The sequence below is a fragment of the Hyperoodon ampullatus genome, assembly GCF_949752795.1.
Source record: "Hyperoodon ampullatus genome assembly, chromosome: 14".
Classification (NCBI taxonomy): domain Eukaryota; kingdom Metazoa; phylum Chordata; class Mammalia; order Artiodactyla; family Ziphiidae; genus Hyperoodon; species Hyperoodon ampullatus.
Window position 1 is genome coordinate 23,760,642 of NC_136927.1, and position 18,320 is coordinate 23,778,961.

The 18,320-nt window shown below is 47.8% G+C and overlaps 1 protein-coding gene across 2 annotated transcripts in view; it reads left to right on the forward strand.

Moving 5' to 3' along the window:
* The window catches only part of PDPK1 (3-phosphoinositide dependent protein kinase 1), a gene marked incomplete at its 5' end in the record, with an annotated part of 66,768 nt that overhangs the window by 23,504 nt on the left and 24,944 nt on the right, over window positions 1-18,320 (forward strand). The window contains 5 exons of one of the 2 annotated variants that reach the window (XM_079718624.1): window positions 3,595-3,861; window positions 7,092-7,134; window positions 7,399-7,536; window positions 12,577-12,721; window positions 13,633-13,730. In XM_079718624.1, coding sequence (XP_079574750.1) covers window positions 3,595-3,861; window positions 7,092-7,134; window positions 7,399-7,536; window positions 12,577-12,721; window positions 13,633-13,730 — 691 coding nt within the window. The remainder of the gene's footprint in view (window positions 1-3,594; window positions 3,862-7,091; window positions 7,135-7,398; window positions 7,537-12,576; window positions 12,722-13,632; window positions 13,731-18,320) is intronic. The other variant, XM_079718625.1, reaches the window with a different exon arrangement.

An 18,320-nucleotide genomic window follows, 5' to 3' on the forward strand; every position in this document is an offset into this window, starting at 1 on the left:
ATAAGGATTGCATTGAATCTGTAGATTGCTTTGGGTAGTATAGTCATTTTCCCAATGTTGATTCTTCCAATCCAAGAACATGGTGTATCTCTCCATCTAGTTACTTGAGTTTTTTTGGTGCCTAATCCTTTGTGCATTTCTTCGTTAAAAAAAGTCTTTAGGATTTACAGATTTGAATGAGATCTTATATATAAATTAATGTAGTCATATATGATATAGCTATTTTTATAAGTTTATTGAGATGTAATTCATATACCATACAATTCACCCATTTAAAGTGTATTTCAGTGGCTTTTAGTATATTCATGAGGTTGTATATCCCCATCCAGTTCCAGGACATCCTCATCATTCCAAAAACAAACCCATTAGCAGTCACTCCCCATTCTCCCCTCCAGCCCCTGACAACCACTAATTTTTCTTCCTCTATAGATTTGCCTATTCTGGACATTTCAGATAAATGGAATCATACAGTATGGGGCTTTTGTGTCTGGCCTTTTTCACATAGCATAATGTTTTGCATGTTCATCTGTTTTTTAGAATATATCAGTATTTCCTTTTTATGGCTGAATATTCAATTTTATAGCTAGATTACATTTTGTTTATCCATTTATCCGTTGATGGTCATTTGCGTTGTTTCCACCTTTTAGTTGTTATGTATAATGCTGCTGTGAACGTGCTTGTACAAGATTTGTGTGGACCTATGTTTTCATTTCTAGGAGTGGAATTGCAGGGTTATGTGATACCTGTTTCCTTTTGAGGAACTGTTGTAATGTTTTTCAACGTGGTTGCACAATTTGACATTCCTACCACCAATATGATGGTTCCAATTTCTCTACGTCTCCATCAGCACTTGTTATTATCTTTTTGATTCTAGCCATTCTGGTATGTGTGAAATGGAGTCCCATTGTGGCTTTGATTTGCATTTCCATAGTAACTAATGGTGTTGAGCATCTTTTCATGTACTTATTGGCCATTTGTATGTCTTTTTTGGAGAAATGTTTATTCAGATTTGTTGCCTTTTTTTTTTTTTTTTTTTTTTTTTTTTTGCGGTATGTGGGCCTCTCACTGTTGTGGCCTCTCCCGTCGCGGAGAACAGGCTCCGGACGCGCAGGCTCAACGGCCATGGCTCACGGGCCCAGCCGCTCCTCGGCATGTGGGATCCTCCCGGACCAGGGCACGAACTCGCGTCCCCTGCATCGGCAGGCGGACTCCCAACCACTGCGCCACCAGGGAAGCCCTTGTTGCCTATTTTTTAACTGTGTGGTTTTTTTTTTTTTTAATTTAGTTTTAAGAGTTCTTTATGTAGTCTGAATACAAGTCCCTTATCAGATATATGATTTGCGAATATTTTCTCCTATAATTGGGTTGTCCTTTCACTTTTTTGGTGGTGCCTTTGAAGAGCAAAAGTTTTTAAATTTTGATGAAGTCCCTTTGATCTGTTTTTTTCTTTTGTTCCTGTGCTTTCGGTTTCATATCTAAGAAACCATTGCCAGGTTCATAAAGATTTACTCCTATATTTTCTTCTGAGAGTTTTCTAGTTTTATTTCTTACATTAGTTTTATTACTTACATTTTACATTTCTTTATTTCTTAAATTTTGTTGTGGGAAAGGCATCCAACTTCATTCTTCTGCATGTAGATATCCAGTTGTCCCAGCATCATTTGTTGAAAAGACTGTTCTTTCCCATTGAAGGGTCTTGGCACTCTTGTCAAAAATCGATTGGCCGTAGACATACGGGTTTATTCCTGGACTCTGTTCCAGTCACCCATGTGCGTCTCCTTATGCCAATACCTCATTGTCTTCTTCTTTCTTTCTTTCTTTCTTTCTTTCTTTCTCCCTTCTTTCCTTCCTTCCTTCCTTCCTTCCTTCCTTCCTTTCCTTCCTTCCTTCCTTCCTTTCCTTTCCCTTCCCTTTCTTTCTCTTTCTTTCTTTCTTTCTTTCTTTCTTTCTTTCTTTCTTTCTTTCTTCCTATCTATCTGTTTATCTATCTATTTATGGCTGAGTTGGGTCTTCGTTGCTGCACGGCCTTTCTCTGGTTGTGGCAAGCAGGGGCTACTCTTCGTTGCTGTGTGCAGACTTCTCATTGCAGTGGCTTCTCTTGTTGCGGAGCACAGGCTCTAGGCACGTGGGCTTCAGTAGTTGTGGCGTGCAGGCTCAGTAGTTGTGGTGAACCGGCTTAGTTGCTCTGTGGCATGTGGGATCTTCCCGGACCAGGGCTTAAACCCGTGTCCCCTGCATTGGCAGGCATATTCTTAACCACTGCGCCACCAGGGAAGACCTGCACTGTCTTGATTATTATAGCTTTGTAATGAATTTGGAAATTAGGTAGTGTGAGTCCTCCAGTGTTCTTTTTTGAGATTGTTTGGCTATTCTGGGTTCCTTGAATTTCCATATGAAGTTTAGGATCATCTTGGCGATTTCTGCAAGGAAGCCAGCTTCTTTTAATAGCGATTGCATTGAAAAATTTTAAAAACTTGTTAGGTTTTTGAATTTGTTTAAATAACTAAAAAACATATAATTCTTTAATTTGTTTAGAGGTAAGTTTGGTGTGTAGTGAGCAGTTGGGCTCTAAATCAGTTATTTTTCAAATTGTTAAGCAGTTATTCCACTACTGTCTTTTTTTTGAGCAGCTTATTTCTTATCAACTGTAACTTTTACGTGTAGTTGGCAGTTCTTGGGCTCTTCTTTCCATTAAGTTATACTTCTGTGTTCCAGGACTGCTAGGTTAAAATTCTATTTAGTTGTGGGATATAGTTATTTATTTATTTGTTTGTTTATTTCTGCTTTGGATCTTCGTTGCCACGTGCAGACTTTCTCTAGTTGCGGTGAGCGGGGGCTACTCTTTGTTGCGATACGTGGGCTTGTCATTGCAGTGGCTTCTCTTGCTGTGGAGCACGGGCTCTAGGTGTGTGGGCTTCAGTAGCTGTGGCTCGCCTGCTCAGTAGTTGCTGCTCACAGGCTCTAGAGCGCAGGCTCAGTAGTTGTGGCACATGGCCTTAGTTGCTCTGTGGCATATGGGATCTTCTCGGACCAGGGATCGAAGCCATGTCCCCTGCATTGGCAGGCGGATTCTTAACCACTGCACCCCCAGGGAAGTCCGGGATGCGGTCTTAAGCTAGTCTGTTTGTTCAAACCCCGAGTGCCTTCTGTGTGTCTAGCCTTATATCAAATGTGAGTGGGTGAGCAGGGGAGGGGTTCTGGGATGGGAGACACCGTGGTCACAGGGTTGGACCAGCTTTCTCTGTGGACAGGGCCACAGATGATGTTTAGGCCAGGCAGTGTGATGGGAAGGCCAGCTGGCCATGGCTGAGTGGGGGGTGGGGGAGGTGTTGGAGACTTACGCAGTACTGAGGGAGAGGGTGAGGGCATGTAGGTTCTGGGTGGTGGGGTCCATGGGCACGCAGGACAGGGCAGGGTGGGATTTGAGCGGGGAAGGGACTTGGGAGAGGAGGGCAGTGGCCTAAACTGCATGGCAGAACATCACATGGCCTGCCCTGTGCTTGGTGGTGTTTCAACGATGTCAACACTTTAGTTCATACGTTTAGGAAGGGTGAGCCACTTTGAATCTTACCTCTTTTTTCCTGTGTCCACCAGTATGACACCGTTCCTATTCAGTCCAGCGTGGTATTATGTTCCTGCCCGTCCCCATCAATGGTGAGGACCCAGACTGAGTCCAGCACGGCCCCTGGCGTTCCCAGCTGTGGTAGCAGGCAGGGCCCCACCATGGACAGCACCACGGCCGAATCCCGGCCAAGCGCCAACTCGCTGCAACACGCCACACAGCCGCCACCACAGCCTCGGAAGAAACGGCCAGAAGACTTTAAATTTGGGAAAATTCTTGGTGAAGGCTCTTTTTCAACAGTGAGTACAGGCTGCTGCTGTTTGTTGAATGAGGGTGTTTTCCTTGGGAGTACTGGCCTTTCTCGGGACTTGGAGCTGGGGGACTAAGACACCACAGTGGTGTTCTACCCCAGAGGAGGGTCTCAGGCCCTTGGGGATTCCTCTCCTGTTGTGAAGGTGACTTGGGGCTGGCTACCACCAGGCAGATCATGTGGTTTAAATATCTAGCTCATGATTTTGTAGGGGAAAGCTTTAAAGGGCATTTCATGATCTTACTTTTAATTTTCTCAAAAAATGCAGTTAGATTGTATTCTAAGTTACATTTCATATCATTGTGTCCTGTTAGCAAGGCCCTGAGAAGCTTTCCTGTTCCTTAGATTAAACATTAGTGTTGATGTATCTCTTCATAGTTTTGGGGAAACATTTAATGACCTTTGTTATTTCTCTGTTATTTTTAAAATATAAAACAGTACACCATTGATATTTGCTAGAGTTGTAGCCCAAGACCTGCTAGCTTCCAGATTTTTGTGTCCTCAGTTTCATGGGCAGAATTACTGTCACAGCACTGTCAAGTCACACTCAGGGTAATTCTTTTTGTTACCTGAGGGAGTTTTACCTATCTTGTGGTATTTTTCCTCTTAAAGCAAAGATGTGAAGGTTCAGAGCTGCCCTTTGCTGAGTTGGAGGCCTCATGTGGCTGTGGCCGGGCCAGAGGCTTGCTGCAGGCTCGGGAAGGCCAGAGCCCCTGTCCCCTGGCCAGAGTGCGCAGTCTTAGTCCGTGCCTTCAGAAGAGACAGATCCTTGCCGCTGTGGTCTCAGCTGGGCCCAGCATGAGCTGCAGCTCCTCAGGCCAGCAGGGTTCCTGAATAATGAGACTTTCTTGCCTGGCCTTTGTGAAGAAACCTCGTGTGAAATTTGTTTTCCTTTTCTTTTTTTCCATTTATGAAATATTTCAAAATACAAAGAACATGACATACTGGTGCTCACCCATGTTCCCAACATCGTTTTGTTTTGTTTTGTTTTCGGGTATGCGGGCCTCTCACTGACGTGGCCTCTCCCATTGCGGAGCACAGGCTCCGGACGCGCAGGCTCAGCGGCCATGGCTCACGGGCCCAGCCGCTCCGCGGCACGTGGGATCTTCCCGGACTGGGGCATGAACCCGTGTCCCCTGCATCGGCAGGCGGACTCTTAACCACTGCGCCACCAGGGAAGCCCCCAACATCGTTTTAAGTGTTAACTTTTGCTCCTTTTACATTTTTAATTTAGATTTTTTTATTGGCAGTTTTTAAGTTAATGAAAAGAATTGGGCCCTCATGATAAAAACCTTCAACTTTGAGGATAATCCCCAGTAGGTCTGGTACTCACAGGTCCTTTCAGAAAGAAAAAACTATTTTGAAAAGAATCTTGGGTGTTCTGCACAGTTACTTACATGAGTCCAGTAAAAGAAGAAGCGTTCTCTCTCCTTTTCTCAGCTGTACTTCATTGGACATTTATATTGACTGGAAAATGAGGATGTATTTATGAAATTCCCCTGTGTCCCTGGGTTTCCACCGTGGGTAAAAGTAGGTGCCATCTGTTCTGGGTGACAGATTCCTGATGTAGAAAAGCCCCAGCTGAGATTCTTGTCATACCTGCACCAGGGTGGTGCCCAGGAAAGTGCCGTGAGCCTGGAGCCTCCTTTCTGGTACTGTTTGGAATCCTGCAGCCTTGGGTCTCAAATTATATGTGCTACCCTCAGTTCCTTCTCACCATTCCTGAAATAGAGACAACTTAAAATGAGGTTTCCAGGGGAGGCAGCTCCCAGGCTGGATCCCCAGGCAGGACCTTCACATGATGGAGCCTGCGCTGGAGAGGGGGAAGCCTGGTCCACTGCCGCCAGCAACCTGAGGGTGATCCTGACGTCTACTGCCCCTGCAGTTGGCCCGGGCCATGTGGAGGGACATAAGGAAACTGCATAGAACATGCAGAGTTCACACAACAGAAAGATGACATAAATATCTCCTTCAGATAGGATTCCATTAAATATTAGTACTCAGTGTTTTTCTTCCTTTTTCCTACTTAGGTAGCTAGTGCATGCTGCTGTAAAGAAATTTAGCATTACATCGGTACATAACCTAGAGAAGGCCAGCCCTTCCCCAGCCCACTCTCCTTGACTCACCAGCGCCTGAGAACAGTCCACACAGGTTCCTTCCTCCACAGAGATCTTTAAGATATTTCCACTTGAACACATATAATCCGACCTTGTTCTTCTTAAAAACTGCAGGGCTACATACAGTGCTTTTCCAGGGTCACTTCTAATGAACTTGGTGAAGGATTCCCTAACAGGATATAACTTACAACCAGGGGCCTCCAGAGGTCTTCCCGGAGGCTCTGGTATTTCCCGGGAGTCAGCAGGTTTTCATCTGCTCTTTGGTCCTCTTTGGTCCTCGGCTGTTCCCTGTAGGTGTCTCAGGAGAGGAATTTGCACCAGCTGGCAGTGGTGGGGACCGCCCCAGCTCACTGCCAGACTGGGCTCATCAGGCATTTGGAAGTTGTTACTCAGGTTGTGCCCAGGGTGTGTTCGTGTAGAAAGTTCTTTTCAATGTGTGTGAGGCTCCACTGGTGCTCTGTCCCCGAAGTAGAGTGTAAGGCCGGGCTGTACTGTGGAGAGGGCACGAGGGGCGGGGGGCGGGTGTGTGTGTGTGACTGCACGCTGGAGGGAGGCACTCTCTGCCGGCCGCAGTTCCTGTGCCCTCAGTAGCAGGGATGGGATTTACAGCATCTGAGAGTGGCATCCAGTGAAATGCAACTATTATTTGTAAAAGCCCAAATTCAGGGTGGCCTTTTGCAATGAACATGTACTGGGGACCTATCCATAGAGTTATTTTTTGAAGAAATTCCCAGTACCCACCTTGTGGAGATATTATTATTTGCTGCTTCTTCCTACTGTTTGTGTGAGGGTTATGCTGGTCATAAGATGTTCCTGAATATATATTCCACTGCATGAGGGGGGACTATTGGCATCTGATGAGGAACCTTCTGGAAACATTTGAGAGATACATGTGTTTCCTTTAACTATTAGAACACATTAACTTAGTCATTGACACTCAGCTATGTTTGTTAGCACAGGACCAAAAATATTTAAAATGCAATTTCGTGGTGGGGGCGGGGTAGCCTGTGTGGTTGGTTGCAGGGTGACTTGTGAGACTCAGTGCCCTGGTTACATTGGGTGTTTTTTTCTCTTCTTTTTCCCCCTTTTCTTCCCAAACCAGGTTGTCCTGGCCCGAGAACTGGCAACCTCAAGGGAATATGCTAGTAAGTAACTAACTCCAGCAAGCTAGGATGCTCCAGTGTCTAGGATGCAGGAACAGCGCACCTCTGGGTACGCGGCCACCTGGCTGCCCAGCCCCTGGAGGTTTCTGTGCTGATTTCAGGGGACAGGACACTGTTGGTCTTAGAGATCACAAATCTGGTGGGTGTGTTTTGTGAAAAACTTTAATTTTTATCTGTTACTTTATGAGTTGTGTCTTTAGTGTTTTCTTACCATTTCCAATTGTGGTAACTTGCTTCTCTCTTAAGTTAAAATTCTAGAGAAACGTCACATTATCAAAGAGAACAAAGTCCCGTATGTAACCAGAGAGAGAGACGTGATGTCGCGGCTGGATCACCCCTTCTTTGTTAAACTTTACTTCACATTTCAGGATGATGAAAAGCTCTGTATCCTTTGAACAGTCAAAGCCTTCTGATATCACGCCAGTGACCCCTTATCATTTTGGAACCGTGACCCCGTTTTTGTTTTCACAAGTAGCCCCTTCCCTGGAAGGGAAAAGGGTAGCTTATTCTAAATACAGACAAATTCACATCACTTTGCTTTGGGACCCCCTGGGATTGCTGACATTCACTGAAGTAGAACATTACTTCAAGGGAGATCATCACAGTCATTTTTGAGGTTTTTTGTTGGTAAGCTTCATATCTAAAGGATCATTATTTTAATGCTGTTCTTGCTAGACATTTATTTAAAAGCATGCCCTCGTTCCTTTTTAATCAGCATCCTTGGAGTATCTGTCAGGTGTCGAATCCAGTGCTCAAAGCAGGGAAGTGAGAGAGAGGAAGAAGGATCTTGGGCATCCGGGGCTCCTGGGAGGTGGGCACCTTTCTGCCCTCTTTGGCCCTGGGTTGTGGGGTTTGGTTGGAAGGAACATCTTTCTCAGGCTCAGCTGCCAGGTAGAAAGTCTAGGGAGTGACCCACAGGAGCCCAACCCTTTCTTCCTGTATCCAGGACTTGTCTTCCCAGAGACAGCCCCTCCCCAGGGCCCTCCAGCCTCCCCCGCTCCCACCCCTATGGATGTCTCTTATCATCCAGTGCCTGGCTCTCCAGGGCTGTGCACACTGCTTCTCCAGCTGCTACTTCTGCAGGGACGTCACACCCTGCTGATTCTTTGTTTTATTTCAGGGCATCTCATGTTCCCTGACTTCTCCTCTAATCCCTGGAGCACTTTTTTTCTTTCTTCTTTGCTCAGGGTTCAAGGAGACAGGGCACTGTGGCGGTCAGGGTGGGCCATATCTGTGTCGTCAGCTTGTCTCTGGGCCATTCATCATACAGCCAGGCCCGCCAGGTCTCCTCACTCCTCAGCCCCTCTCCTGCAGTTGTTCTTCCAAACCGGGACTCCCTCAGCCCCCGTTTGCCCAGAGACTCTGTCTTCAGTCCCAGCAGCTGCTCTTGGCTTCTTCTCAATGAGGGAGGTCGAGCTGCCAAATGGAGTTGAGAGTTTGTTCAAGTGTAAACCTCAGTCTGTGCATCTGTTCTTTTCCTTCTGCCCTTAGGTCTCCAGAGCCCCTTCCCCTCACCCCACCACCTGCAAAGCTTGGCTTCCCCATCCCACCTGGGGGTGGGGGCCTGATCTTAACCCCCTTCCCTCCCCCTCTCTCCTCTCTCCACACATATTCTTCTGGGTTAAAACTTTGCTTGATCCTGTTTCCCCTTTAACACCATTTTCTGGCTCCTTCAACTGTCAGCTGAATGTTTCCTTTTGTTTATTGAGAAGTTCTGGTTGAGTGCCAGGTGATGGGAACATGCTGGTAAATGAGGTGAAGGCTCTGCCCTCATGGGGCTTGCATTTCTGCGCAGGAATAAGATATACACAGGTGATTAATGGCTGTGTGATAGACACTGAGGGAACAAGAGTAGTAAGGCCAGGTAGGAGTTGGTCGGTGGAGAGTTGGATCAGCTGTTTTAACTTGGTGGTCTGAGGAGATGACGTCAGCCCGAGGCCCGGGCAGAGCAGGGGCAGGTGTGCGTATGTGTGGGGGGTACAAAAAGGCTGGGCAGGGGTCAGCTCCTTGGGCCTCGGAGTCCCGGCAAGAATTTTGGATTTTCTTCTGAGTGTGGCACAGAGTCCAGGAGGAGGGTCTGGAGCAGGGTAGCCATTTGCTCTCACTCGGGCTGCTGCTGCAGGGAAGGCTCTTGTAAGTGAGCTGGGAGGATGGAGTCAAGCTGGCTCCTGGGGGTGGGGCCTCGGAGCTGGGTGCACAGTGGTCCTGTAATTGATGCATCCGTTGATCCTTGCTACTTGAGGCCTGAGTGGGCTACTGGGTGGCTGCCTGCAGAGCCTGAGAAGTCAGGTTGGTGTGCAGATTGGTGGGGGGTGGGCTGGGGTGTTGGTGGGCCGGAGGGTGCCCAGCAGGGAAGAGTTCCAATGAGTGGAGAGAACAGAGTCCCAGGGGCAATGGACCAGATGGTTTCCAGTGGAGGGTGCTGGCTGCCCTGCCAGATAGTGCCAAGTGGTCAAGTAGCTGGGCCCTGACCTGACCTGTGGATTGCTTCCCATGCAAAGTGTCGTTGAGAGTGGCAGTCTGGGGGTGGGGCGGAGGGCTCAATCAAGAAAGAGAGGCAAGGAAAGACAAACAGAGTGGGTTTTTCCCAGTGGTTTCACTGTAAAGGGGAGCAGTAAAGTGGTATAGTAGCCAAGAACATGTGGGGCAGCAAGGGGGGTCCCTTGTTGGTTTGTTTTAGGTCTTTTAAAGTGTTTGCCTCTCCACCTGGCTTCAGCATCGCCCCATGTCCCCGTCTGCTGTCACGGCTCATGCAGCAGCCATCAGTGACCTATCTGTTCTGTATCTCACCTCTGAGGCCACCTAGACCCCTTGCTCCTTGTGCTCCATGGCACCCATGTGATTGTGCTTCTCTTTGAGCGTGTGGGGCTCTCTGGCTGCCAGATTTCCTGGGTCCCAGGCCTGGGCTTCTTACAGGGCCTGGGGAGAATAAGTCTTCTTGGTTGGGAGGCTCCAGCAGGTTGCACACACTTGTCTTCATCTTCTCCCGAGGTCATGTTCAGTAGGATCAGGCACTCAGAGGCTAGATGAGTGAGCTCACTGTCTGATTTCAGATGGGATTGGCCAGAGTAATGCAGGTGGAGGGGACTCTAGGTCTCTATCCAGTAGTGTCTGTTGCTTTTGACATTTTAAGACAAATTTGAAAGCCTGTGGAGATTGCAAGGGCTCACTTACCTCTGACAGGAGTGAGACCTGGGGACTTCTGCTCCACTGGAAATCCTTTGTAGTATACAGTGTTGAAAGATAAAGGAAAGGAAACACTGCCTGAATAAAAGCCCCAGTGTGCACACACTATCCTCCTTTTAGCCGTAATTTACACATTGGGGAGAGACAGGAGCAGCTCCTCCAGCGACTACAGGGCTAAGCACACTCTCAGGACAGGTGAGGCAGAGGCTGGTGACACTCCTGCAGCAGCCTGAAAACAAGCAGATAGATCCGTGAGGGGCCTCCTGGGCACTGGCAGCCTCTTTGCCCTTTGGAGGTTCAGTTTGACCAGACTCAATCCCTGCTCCCCAGAGAGGGCTGAGCTCAGAGAAGCCCTCCCTCCCTCCTTAAGTGCAGTGCAGGGCTGGGCACCGCAGCCAGCCAGCCAGGGTGCCTTTCCCTCCAGCAGGGATGAAGGCTGAGGGGTTTCAGAGGTTGTTGCTCTGCTAACCTGCGTTCTTCCTCCACCTCCCACCTGCCTCTCCTTGTGTGTCCTCTCTTGAAGCTTGGGGACAGGAGCAGCACACTAGACCTCAGGAAGCTGGGCTCCAGTTCTGTCCCTCCTTGGCTTTGAGACCTTGAGTCAGTTGCTTAACCTCTCTGGGCTGGGTTCCTCTGCAAAGCACAGGCATTGGGCTCAGCAGCCTCTCAGGCTCTGCCACAGGCCTGATCTGTGCTCATCGTCCCTGCAATTCACTCGCTCCCTGTGAGAGAGCAGCCTCCTCTCACTGCCCTGGGGCCTTAGCTGTGCTGAGGGAGGTAGAATGTTCTAGGGTGTGAAATGGACCAATGAGGTCTGAAAGAGTGTTTCTGGGGAATGAGGAACATGTGTGGTCAGAGAGAACACGGGCTTGGAGCCATGATCCACAACATGTCATGTTCAAAACCTGTCGGTCACTTAGTGCCATAGCCGAGCAGAGAACTAGAAGTGTCCCTTACACAGGAAACAGGAACTCAGGGAGTGGTCAGAAAAGGGGCAAAACCTGTGAAGCCAAAAGAGGCCCTGTGGCCAAGGCTGAGTCTCTCACGTGGGCTGCTGGTTTCTGGGAGACTGTGCTACTGAGTGGGGAGGCTCTGTGGCCGGTCCAGATCCAGGCGGGGCCCCTGCTTGGGGTTGGGTGGGCCAGAGTCTGCAGGCTGCTGGTGAGGAGGCCATGGATACCAGCCTTCCCCAAGGAGGGATCAAAGCAAGGAGAGGGGGAAGGGGCCCTGGCCGAGACCCTTTGCATTCCCTAGAAGTAAGGTTGGTTTTGGGCTTCAGCTTCCTGTTAAACGTTGTTCTAGTTGGAAGGGCTTGGGAGGCCACAGTTGGGGCTCGATCACAGGCAGGTTCGAGCAGCTTCGGTTGGTGGTCTCCGGTTGGTGGTCTCTTTCCTCCTGGGCCGCAGCTTCAGGCATCTTCTTTGGTGGGAGATGGCAAGTGCCTTGGCAAACAGAAGCCAGATGGGACACCTTGAGCACAGGTCACCCCTTATCCCCTCAGAGCCGATGCTCAGGGCGGGTGAGGACTTGGGTCACCCTGTCCTTGGCTGCCAGGGAGTGGCAGAGTACCTGTAAATTTCCATTAAGAGGTGCAGGTGTTCGGTGCTTCCAGGAGGAAGCAGTTATATGGGATCCATTTATAGTTTCTCCTCTTAGAAAAAGGGAGAACAGAAGTAAAACAAATCACACTGCAGTGGTGTCCGAGGGAAAGATGACTGTGTTCCTCGAGTCTCTCCCCAGTGGGGGCCCAATAAATAGATTGAGTTTATCTATTAATGGCATTTCTCTTACAAAACTTGTCACTTTATACTTGGGAAGGAGCATTCATTTGAAGAACCTTTACGTGAATGGACTCAGCACGGCATGTGGTGTGCGGTTGGTTCAGGTTGGAGGCTGTGTGCTGATGGCGTTGGGGCCACAGGCCCTGACCGCCATCTCTAGCGGCTTCCCTTCACTGAGCCCACAGGTGTCTTCTGGGGATGGGGGGTCCAGAAGGGGCAGTTGGCCTGAGAGGCACGTGTTTTTGTTGTTGGTGAGAAACTCATGCTGGGACCCTGTCCTGGAGCCAGGGATTCCCTGCAGACCCAGCGGTTGTGGTAGGGTCTGGCTGGAAGAGGGGCAGCTGTCTCGGGCCACAGGTACCTTCAGTTTTAATTAATTTAAAAAATTGCTACTGGGCTGTTAAGGTCAGTTTAAAAGAAAGATTTTTGCTCTCTTCCTTAACTATTCAATGCTTAGATTTTGGCCTTAGTTATGCCAAAAATGGAGAACTACTTAAATACATTCGGAAAATTGGTTCATTCGATGAGACATGCACCCGATTTTACACAGCTGAGATGGTGTCTGCCCTAGAGTACTTGCATGGCAAGGGCATCATTCACAGGTACCAAGCCAGGGGGCTACAGGCTTTGCTCCCCAGGCCTGGGGGTCAGCTCTGGTCTCTTTTATGGAGGGTGGGATGCCTCACTGTGAGAATTAAGAAGAGTTCACATTACTCTGATGTTGAGAGACTGTGGACCTTTAGATCAGATGAAATTGGTCAGATGTCTTTTTTGCCAGACTAACGATTCTCTTAGCCATGTTGACTGGTGCTTTTATTTTGTCAGTTGTAGATTCTGTGTGTACTTATTTTCCATGATTTTCTGATAAAGTCAAATTGAAAATGTTCATTTAAGCTTTTTTTTTTTCTTACTGATTTTTTTTTTTTTTTTTTTTTTGGTGGTAAAATACCCATAACGTAAAATTTACCGGGAATTCCCTGGTGGTCCAGTGGTTAGGACTCCGAGCTTCCACTGCAAGGGGCATGGGTTCAATCCCTGGTTGGAACTAAGATCCCGCCAAGCTGCGTGGCGCAGACAAAAAAAAAAAAAAAAGCCTAAAATAAAATAAAATTTACCATTTACCCATTTTCTCCCTCCCAGTTTTATTGAGAAATAGTTGACATATGTATATATAAATATAAGGTGTACATTTATTGCGTAATGATACCACAGAAGGTTTAAAGGCGCTTTATAGGTTAGGCATGATAGATTATACTTCAATTAAAAGTATATTGAAAAAAAAAAAGTATATTGAAATGGTAGATGCAGTTATGAAATGATGTAATTTGAATGTCCTCATTATATGCAGTTGATATTTGTTCAGTGCTAACTTTAGACTTGCATTCTTGGTTGTTAAGTCTGTAAAGATTATAGGTATTAATCAGTTCATTTTGGTTTTAGCAAAATTTAGAGTTTGTAATAATGTTACTGTTTTAAATATTTCATCTCAAACGTAAAAAATCTGCTTTCACAGGGACCTGAAACCAGAAAATATTTTGTTAAATGAAGATATGCACATCCAGATCACAGATTTTGGAACAGCAAAAGTATTATCCCCAGAGAGTAAACAAGGTGTGTGTTTTATTTCTAGTAGATCCCTGCTCAGTGCTTAAATCAAAACCAACTTCTTAGAAACAGGTTGAATTGCGTTATGCTTATCATTAATGACAGTTGTTTGTAGTACCTTTGTTATTATAAAATGGATGCTTGAGTTTTCACAGAGGAAGCCTCTGCCTTTGGGCAACTTTAGCTGAGGGTCTGGGCGGTGTGTGCCTGGTCTGGTGGGTGCAGGGAGGGGCTTCGCAGGCTGCCTGTGGTTGGTCCTCCTGACCTCAAGTGGTAGTAGGTCACCAGGCGCTTTCTGCATGTTGTCATAGGCCCTCGGATGCCCACTGTGGCTCACCCTTCCTAGTCATCTTCCTAGAAGATGCTGGGGTGCCACATTTGTTCCTGGTCTCCCATGCAGGGGTGCGAGGTCAGTGTGGTCAGCTCCCAGCTCTTTCTGTTGGCACTGTGGGTTCTCTGGGGTTGGGGCGCACACACACACACACGCACGCGCGCGCACACACACACACACACACACACCTGACCTTGTATCCCAGTGCCCACTGTCTGCTTGTCTCCTGTGCGCAGCTGCCAGGGGTGGTGGCCCAGGCACGCCGATTATAGTGAGGTTCTATAAGATCACAGAATGAGTTGGGGGCTGGTTTTTTTCCTGCTGGTCAACTGCATGTTAATCATTGCAGACCCTTCTAACCACTGTTCCTCTAGGGTATTTCCTAGCTGGATTATGTACTGTGACAGTTGCTGGCAGTCCACCTGGGTCAGAAGAGAGCCCTGGATATCTTAGCTACCCAGGGGTATCTCGGCCATGGTGGGGGTGGGGGCATCTTGCTGTCCTTCAGGTGTTTGTTGAATGGAAATCATAAACTCCGAGGGTATAAAAAATGGCAGTTTAACTCCTGAAGACTGTGTTCAAGTATTGGGGTAGAGAGAAGATAAAGCCCTTTATGGTGAGGGTTGGGGGAAACTCAAAGCCCCTGTGTGAGGTAATAAGTGACCTTGAAAATGAAACTTGGGTGTAGGGACAGGTGTGACTGTCAGAGCTACCCTGACCTGGGAGGCTGCTGCAGGGACCTCCACCCAGGGCATGTGCTTCTCTGCCGGGCTTGTGGGTACCCCGGAAAGAAGGACCTTGATGGAGAGCCCTAGGGGGATGGACATGCTAGGGGAGGGTAGAGAGTTTGTTGGTGGAAGAAAGATTCAGACAGAAGCATCCACTTTGCTGCAGCTGCTCTTGCGTGGAAAAGGGGAGCTGTGAGCGCAGGGCAGTGGTGGGGAGGATCTGGGCCCCTCCGAAGAGCCCTCCAGCTCAGCTGCACTGGCCTGCTCTGCCTCGGGCTTGAACTGAGGCCTGTTTCGCAGCAGCTGCGGGGCTGACACCTGGGGTTTTGCTCCTCCCAGGCACGGTGGGCAGTCCTGACTCTGTGCCGCTGGAAGGGCCTGGCTGGGCCTCCATGGGTTCCCTTCAGCAGGGTGTGTGATCTTTCCTTTCCAGGCCTTTTCCCAGCCCTGTGTTTTCAAACTGAGGGTTCTTGTCAAGATTCTGTCAGTGCTTTCATCTGTGCACAGACACTCTTTGAGTCACAAGACGGCATCTTGAATTCGGGAACTTTTCTGAGAATCTTAAAGCACCACCCTTTTGTGTTTGAAACAAAACTTGCAGTCAAGGCAGATGCTCTTATTTCTCAATGAGGCTTAGTCCTGGCGACGCTTGCTTACCTTTGTATTATACTTCCCACCCAGGGCTCCTGCCTGGAGGTGCACTTCCCAAGCCCCAGGAAGTCCTCCTGGCACCTGTGACATGCCCCAAACCTTGATCTATTTGACTCATTCCTATTGTATAGTAACATTTTGTTGGCCAGTAATCATGTTTTGATAGACATGGTATAACTCGTAACCTAAGCATTGTCCATGACAGAGGTGAACCAAACAGGAGCCTGAATGTTCTTGCTGGGCTGCTGGGCATCTCGTGTGTGACCAGCCACTGCCTGCCAGTAGGCCATGGGAGTCACCCCCTCAGAGTCTGCTTGGTCCTTTTTTCTTCACTTAGATTTTTTTCAGATCTGATATTTGGCACAGGCTAGTCCTACTGCCATGTAGCCATTAAAAAAATGTAAGAACTTAAATGCACTGGTGAAATAGTGCAATAAACCTGATTTTAAAAATCTGTCTGGAAGCAGGAGGCTAAAAAGTCCTTAACATTGTAAACCAGGCAGAACTATCGATACTTACATATACACAGTTGAGTTGGCCTTTTTTTTTTCTTCTTAGAGGAAATGTAGAAAACATGTATAATTACGTGAATGAATAATTTTGGTGACATACTCTCATTTTCTGTTTGACGTAGTTTAGAATCTTAGAGTTTATTCCTGCATTAGCTTTTTTTTTTAACATCTTTATTGAAGTATAATTGCTTTACATTGTTGTGTTAGTTGCTGCTATATAACAAAGTAAATCAGCTAAAATATGTGGAACGCTTCATGAATTTGCGTGTCATTCTTGCGCAGGGGCCATGCTAATCTTCTCTGTATTGTTCCAATTTTGGTATATGTGCTGCCGAAGCGAGCACCTGCATTAGCTTTATAAACTTTTGTACAGAGATGGTTTCCTCAAAACATCTTAAAGCTTCCAGAAGGGAAGTGTTGGTGGGAGCAAGGCCCAGGTTCCTTAGCTGTGCAGTGAGCATGTTTCGCCCTCCACCTCGTGAGAGACAGGCTGTCTGTCTTCACAGACCTCCGTCCCAGTGGGTGGCTCCTGGGAGCGGGGGAGCCCCACATCCCTCTCTTACTGCTGCCTCTCGGGTCCAGGGAGTGACCCCCGTGCAGTGAGGGTGGGTGGGCACATGGGTTGATGGGCCTTTCTGGCACAGAGGACTTAGGCCTTCTAACCTTGCACAGGGGTCCCACAGAGCTTTACACTGAGGGCGGCTTAATTACATGGAGTCAGCCCCTCATCTGTGGCCGTGTGCCTGGCCGTGGCCCTCTTTGCAAGAAGCTTGGGGAGTTCAGGGTGCCCTGGAGGTTGAGACTTGAGGTTTGTGTCTGGAGGCCTGTCCTGAGTTGTGCAGGCCTTTCTGGTACAGTTGGGTGTGGAGGCTCCACTCACCACACACGGGGGTGCAGGCGGGGGCGGCAGGTGTGGGGACTGCTGGAGAGGGGATGCAGCGGGGAAGCCTCAGAACCAGCATCACTGTCACTGCACCTGTACCTGTGCAGTGGCCCTCTGTGGACCACCTTTGTCCAGACCCTCAGACCAGCGTTGACCCCCATCCTGCTGTGCTGTGGGCTGGAGACCCTCTCACAGCCTCTGCCCTGCCGCCACTCTAGCACATGCAGGCCCACCTGCCCCCCTATACTCCCACCACCAAGCACACCTCCCAGCCATCGAGAAGCGGTTACTCTGGTCTTTTCAGTATTGGTATTTGTTTAGTCATATCTGTGATGTATGGAGTGTTGTTGTTTTTAAAACGCAAGAGTACCTGCTTTTTGTAAAAATTCAGACCATCCTTATGACCTGATTTCCTCCACCATCATCGATTTGTTTTCCCTGTAAATATTTAATATTTATTACTAAATACAAAGCTTCTTTTAAAAAAAATAACCATAATACTATGCCATTTATATACATTAAAAAATTAGCATTAATAGCTTAGTATCTTAAAATATTCAGTCCGTGTTAAGTTTCCATTCGCCATAATTCCACATCATAATTTTTTGGTTGTTGCTTACTTGAATCAGGTTTCAAATAAAATTCTCACATTCAGCTTAGCTAATTTTTCTCTTAAATTTCTGTTACTTATAGCTTCTTCTACATCTGTGTTTTTTCCCTTGCAGTCTGTTGAAGAAACCAGGTCATTTGTCTTACAGAGTTTCCCAGAGTTTGCTGATTGCATCTCTGTGGAGTCATGTAACATGCTCCTCTCCCCTCTGTATGTCTTGAAACTTGGGAGTTGGATGTGGCTGCTTGATCACATTCAGGTTCAGTCCTTTCACACCAGAGGCTGGTGTGTGTGGTGTGTTCTTCATTAGGAAGCATGTAGCATCCAGTCGTCTCTCCCTGTCAACAGCCCTTTATAGCCATGATGGCCTAGATCCATCAATTCATTAGAGAATGCAGAGTGATCATAGTCCAGCTCTTTCATTCTTGAGCCGGAATTCTTTTTTTTTTTTATTAAAAGAATTTTTTTTTAAATTATTTATTTATTGGCTGCGTTGAGTCTTCGTTAATGCACATGGGCTTTCTCTAGTTGCAGCGAGCGGGGGCTACGCTCTGTTGCGGTGCGCGGGCTTCTCGTTGCGGAGCACAGGCTGTGGGGCGTGTGGGCTCTAGAGCGCAGGTTCAGTAGTTGTAGTGCATGGGCTTAGTTGCTCTGTGGCAGGCGGGATCTTCCCGGATCAGGGACTGAACCTGTGTCCCCTGCCTTGGCAGGCGGATTCTTTTTTTTTTTTTTTAATAAATTTTATTTATTTTATTTTTGGCTGCGTTAGGTCTTCGTTGCTGTGCGTGGGCTTTCTCTGGCTGCAGTGAGTGGGGGGACCACTGTTTGTTGTGGTGCTGGGCTTCTCACTGCGGTGGCTTCTCTCGTTGCAGAGCACGGGC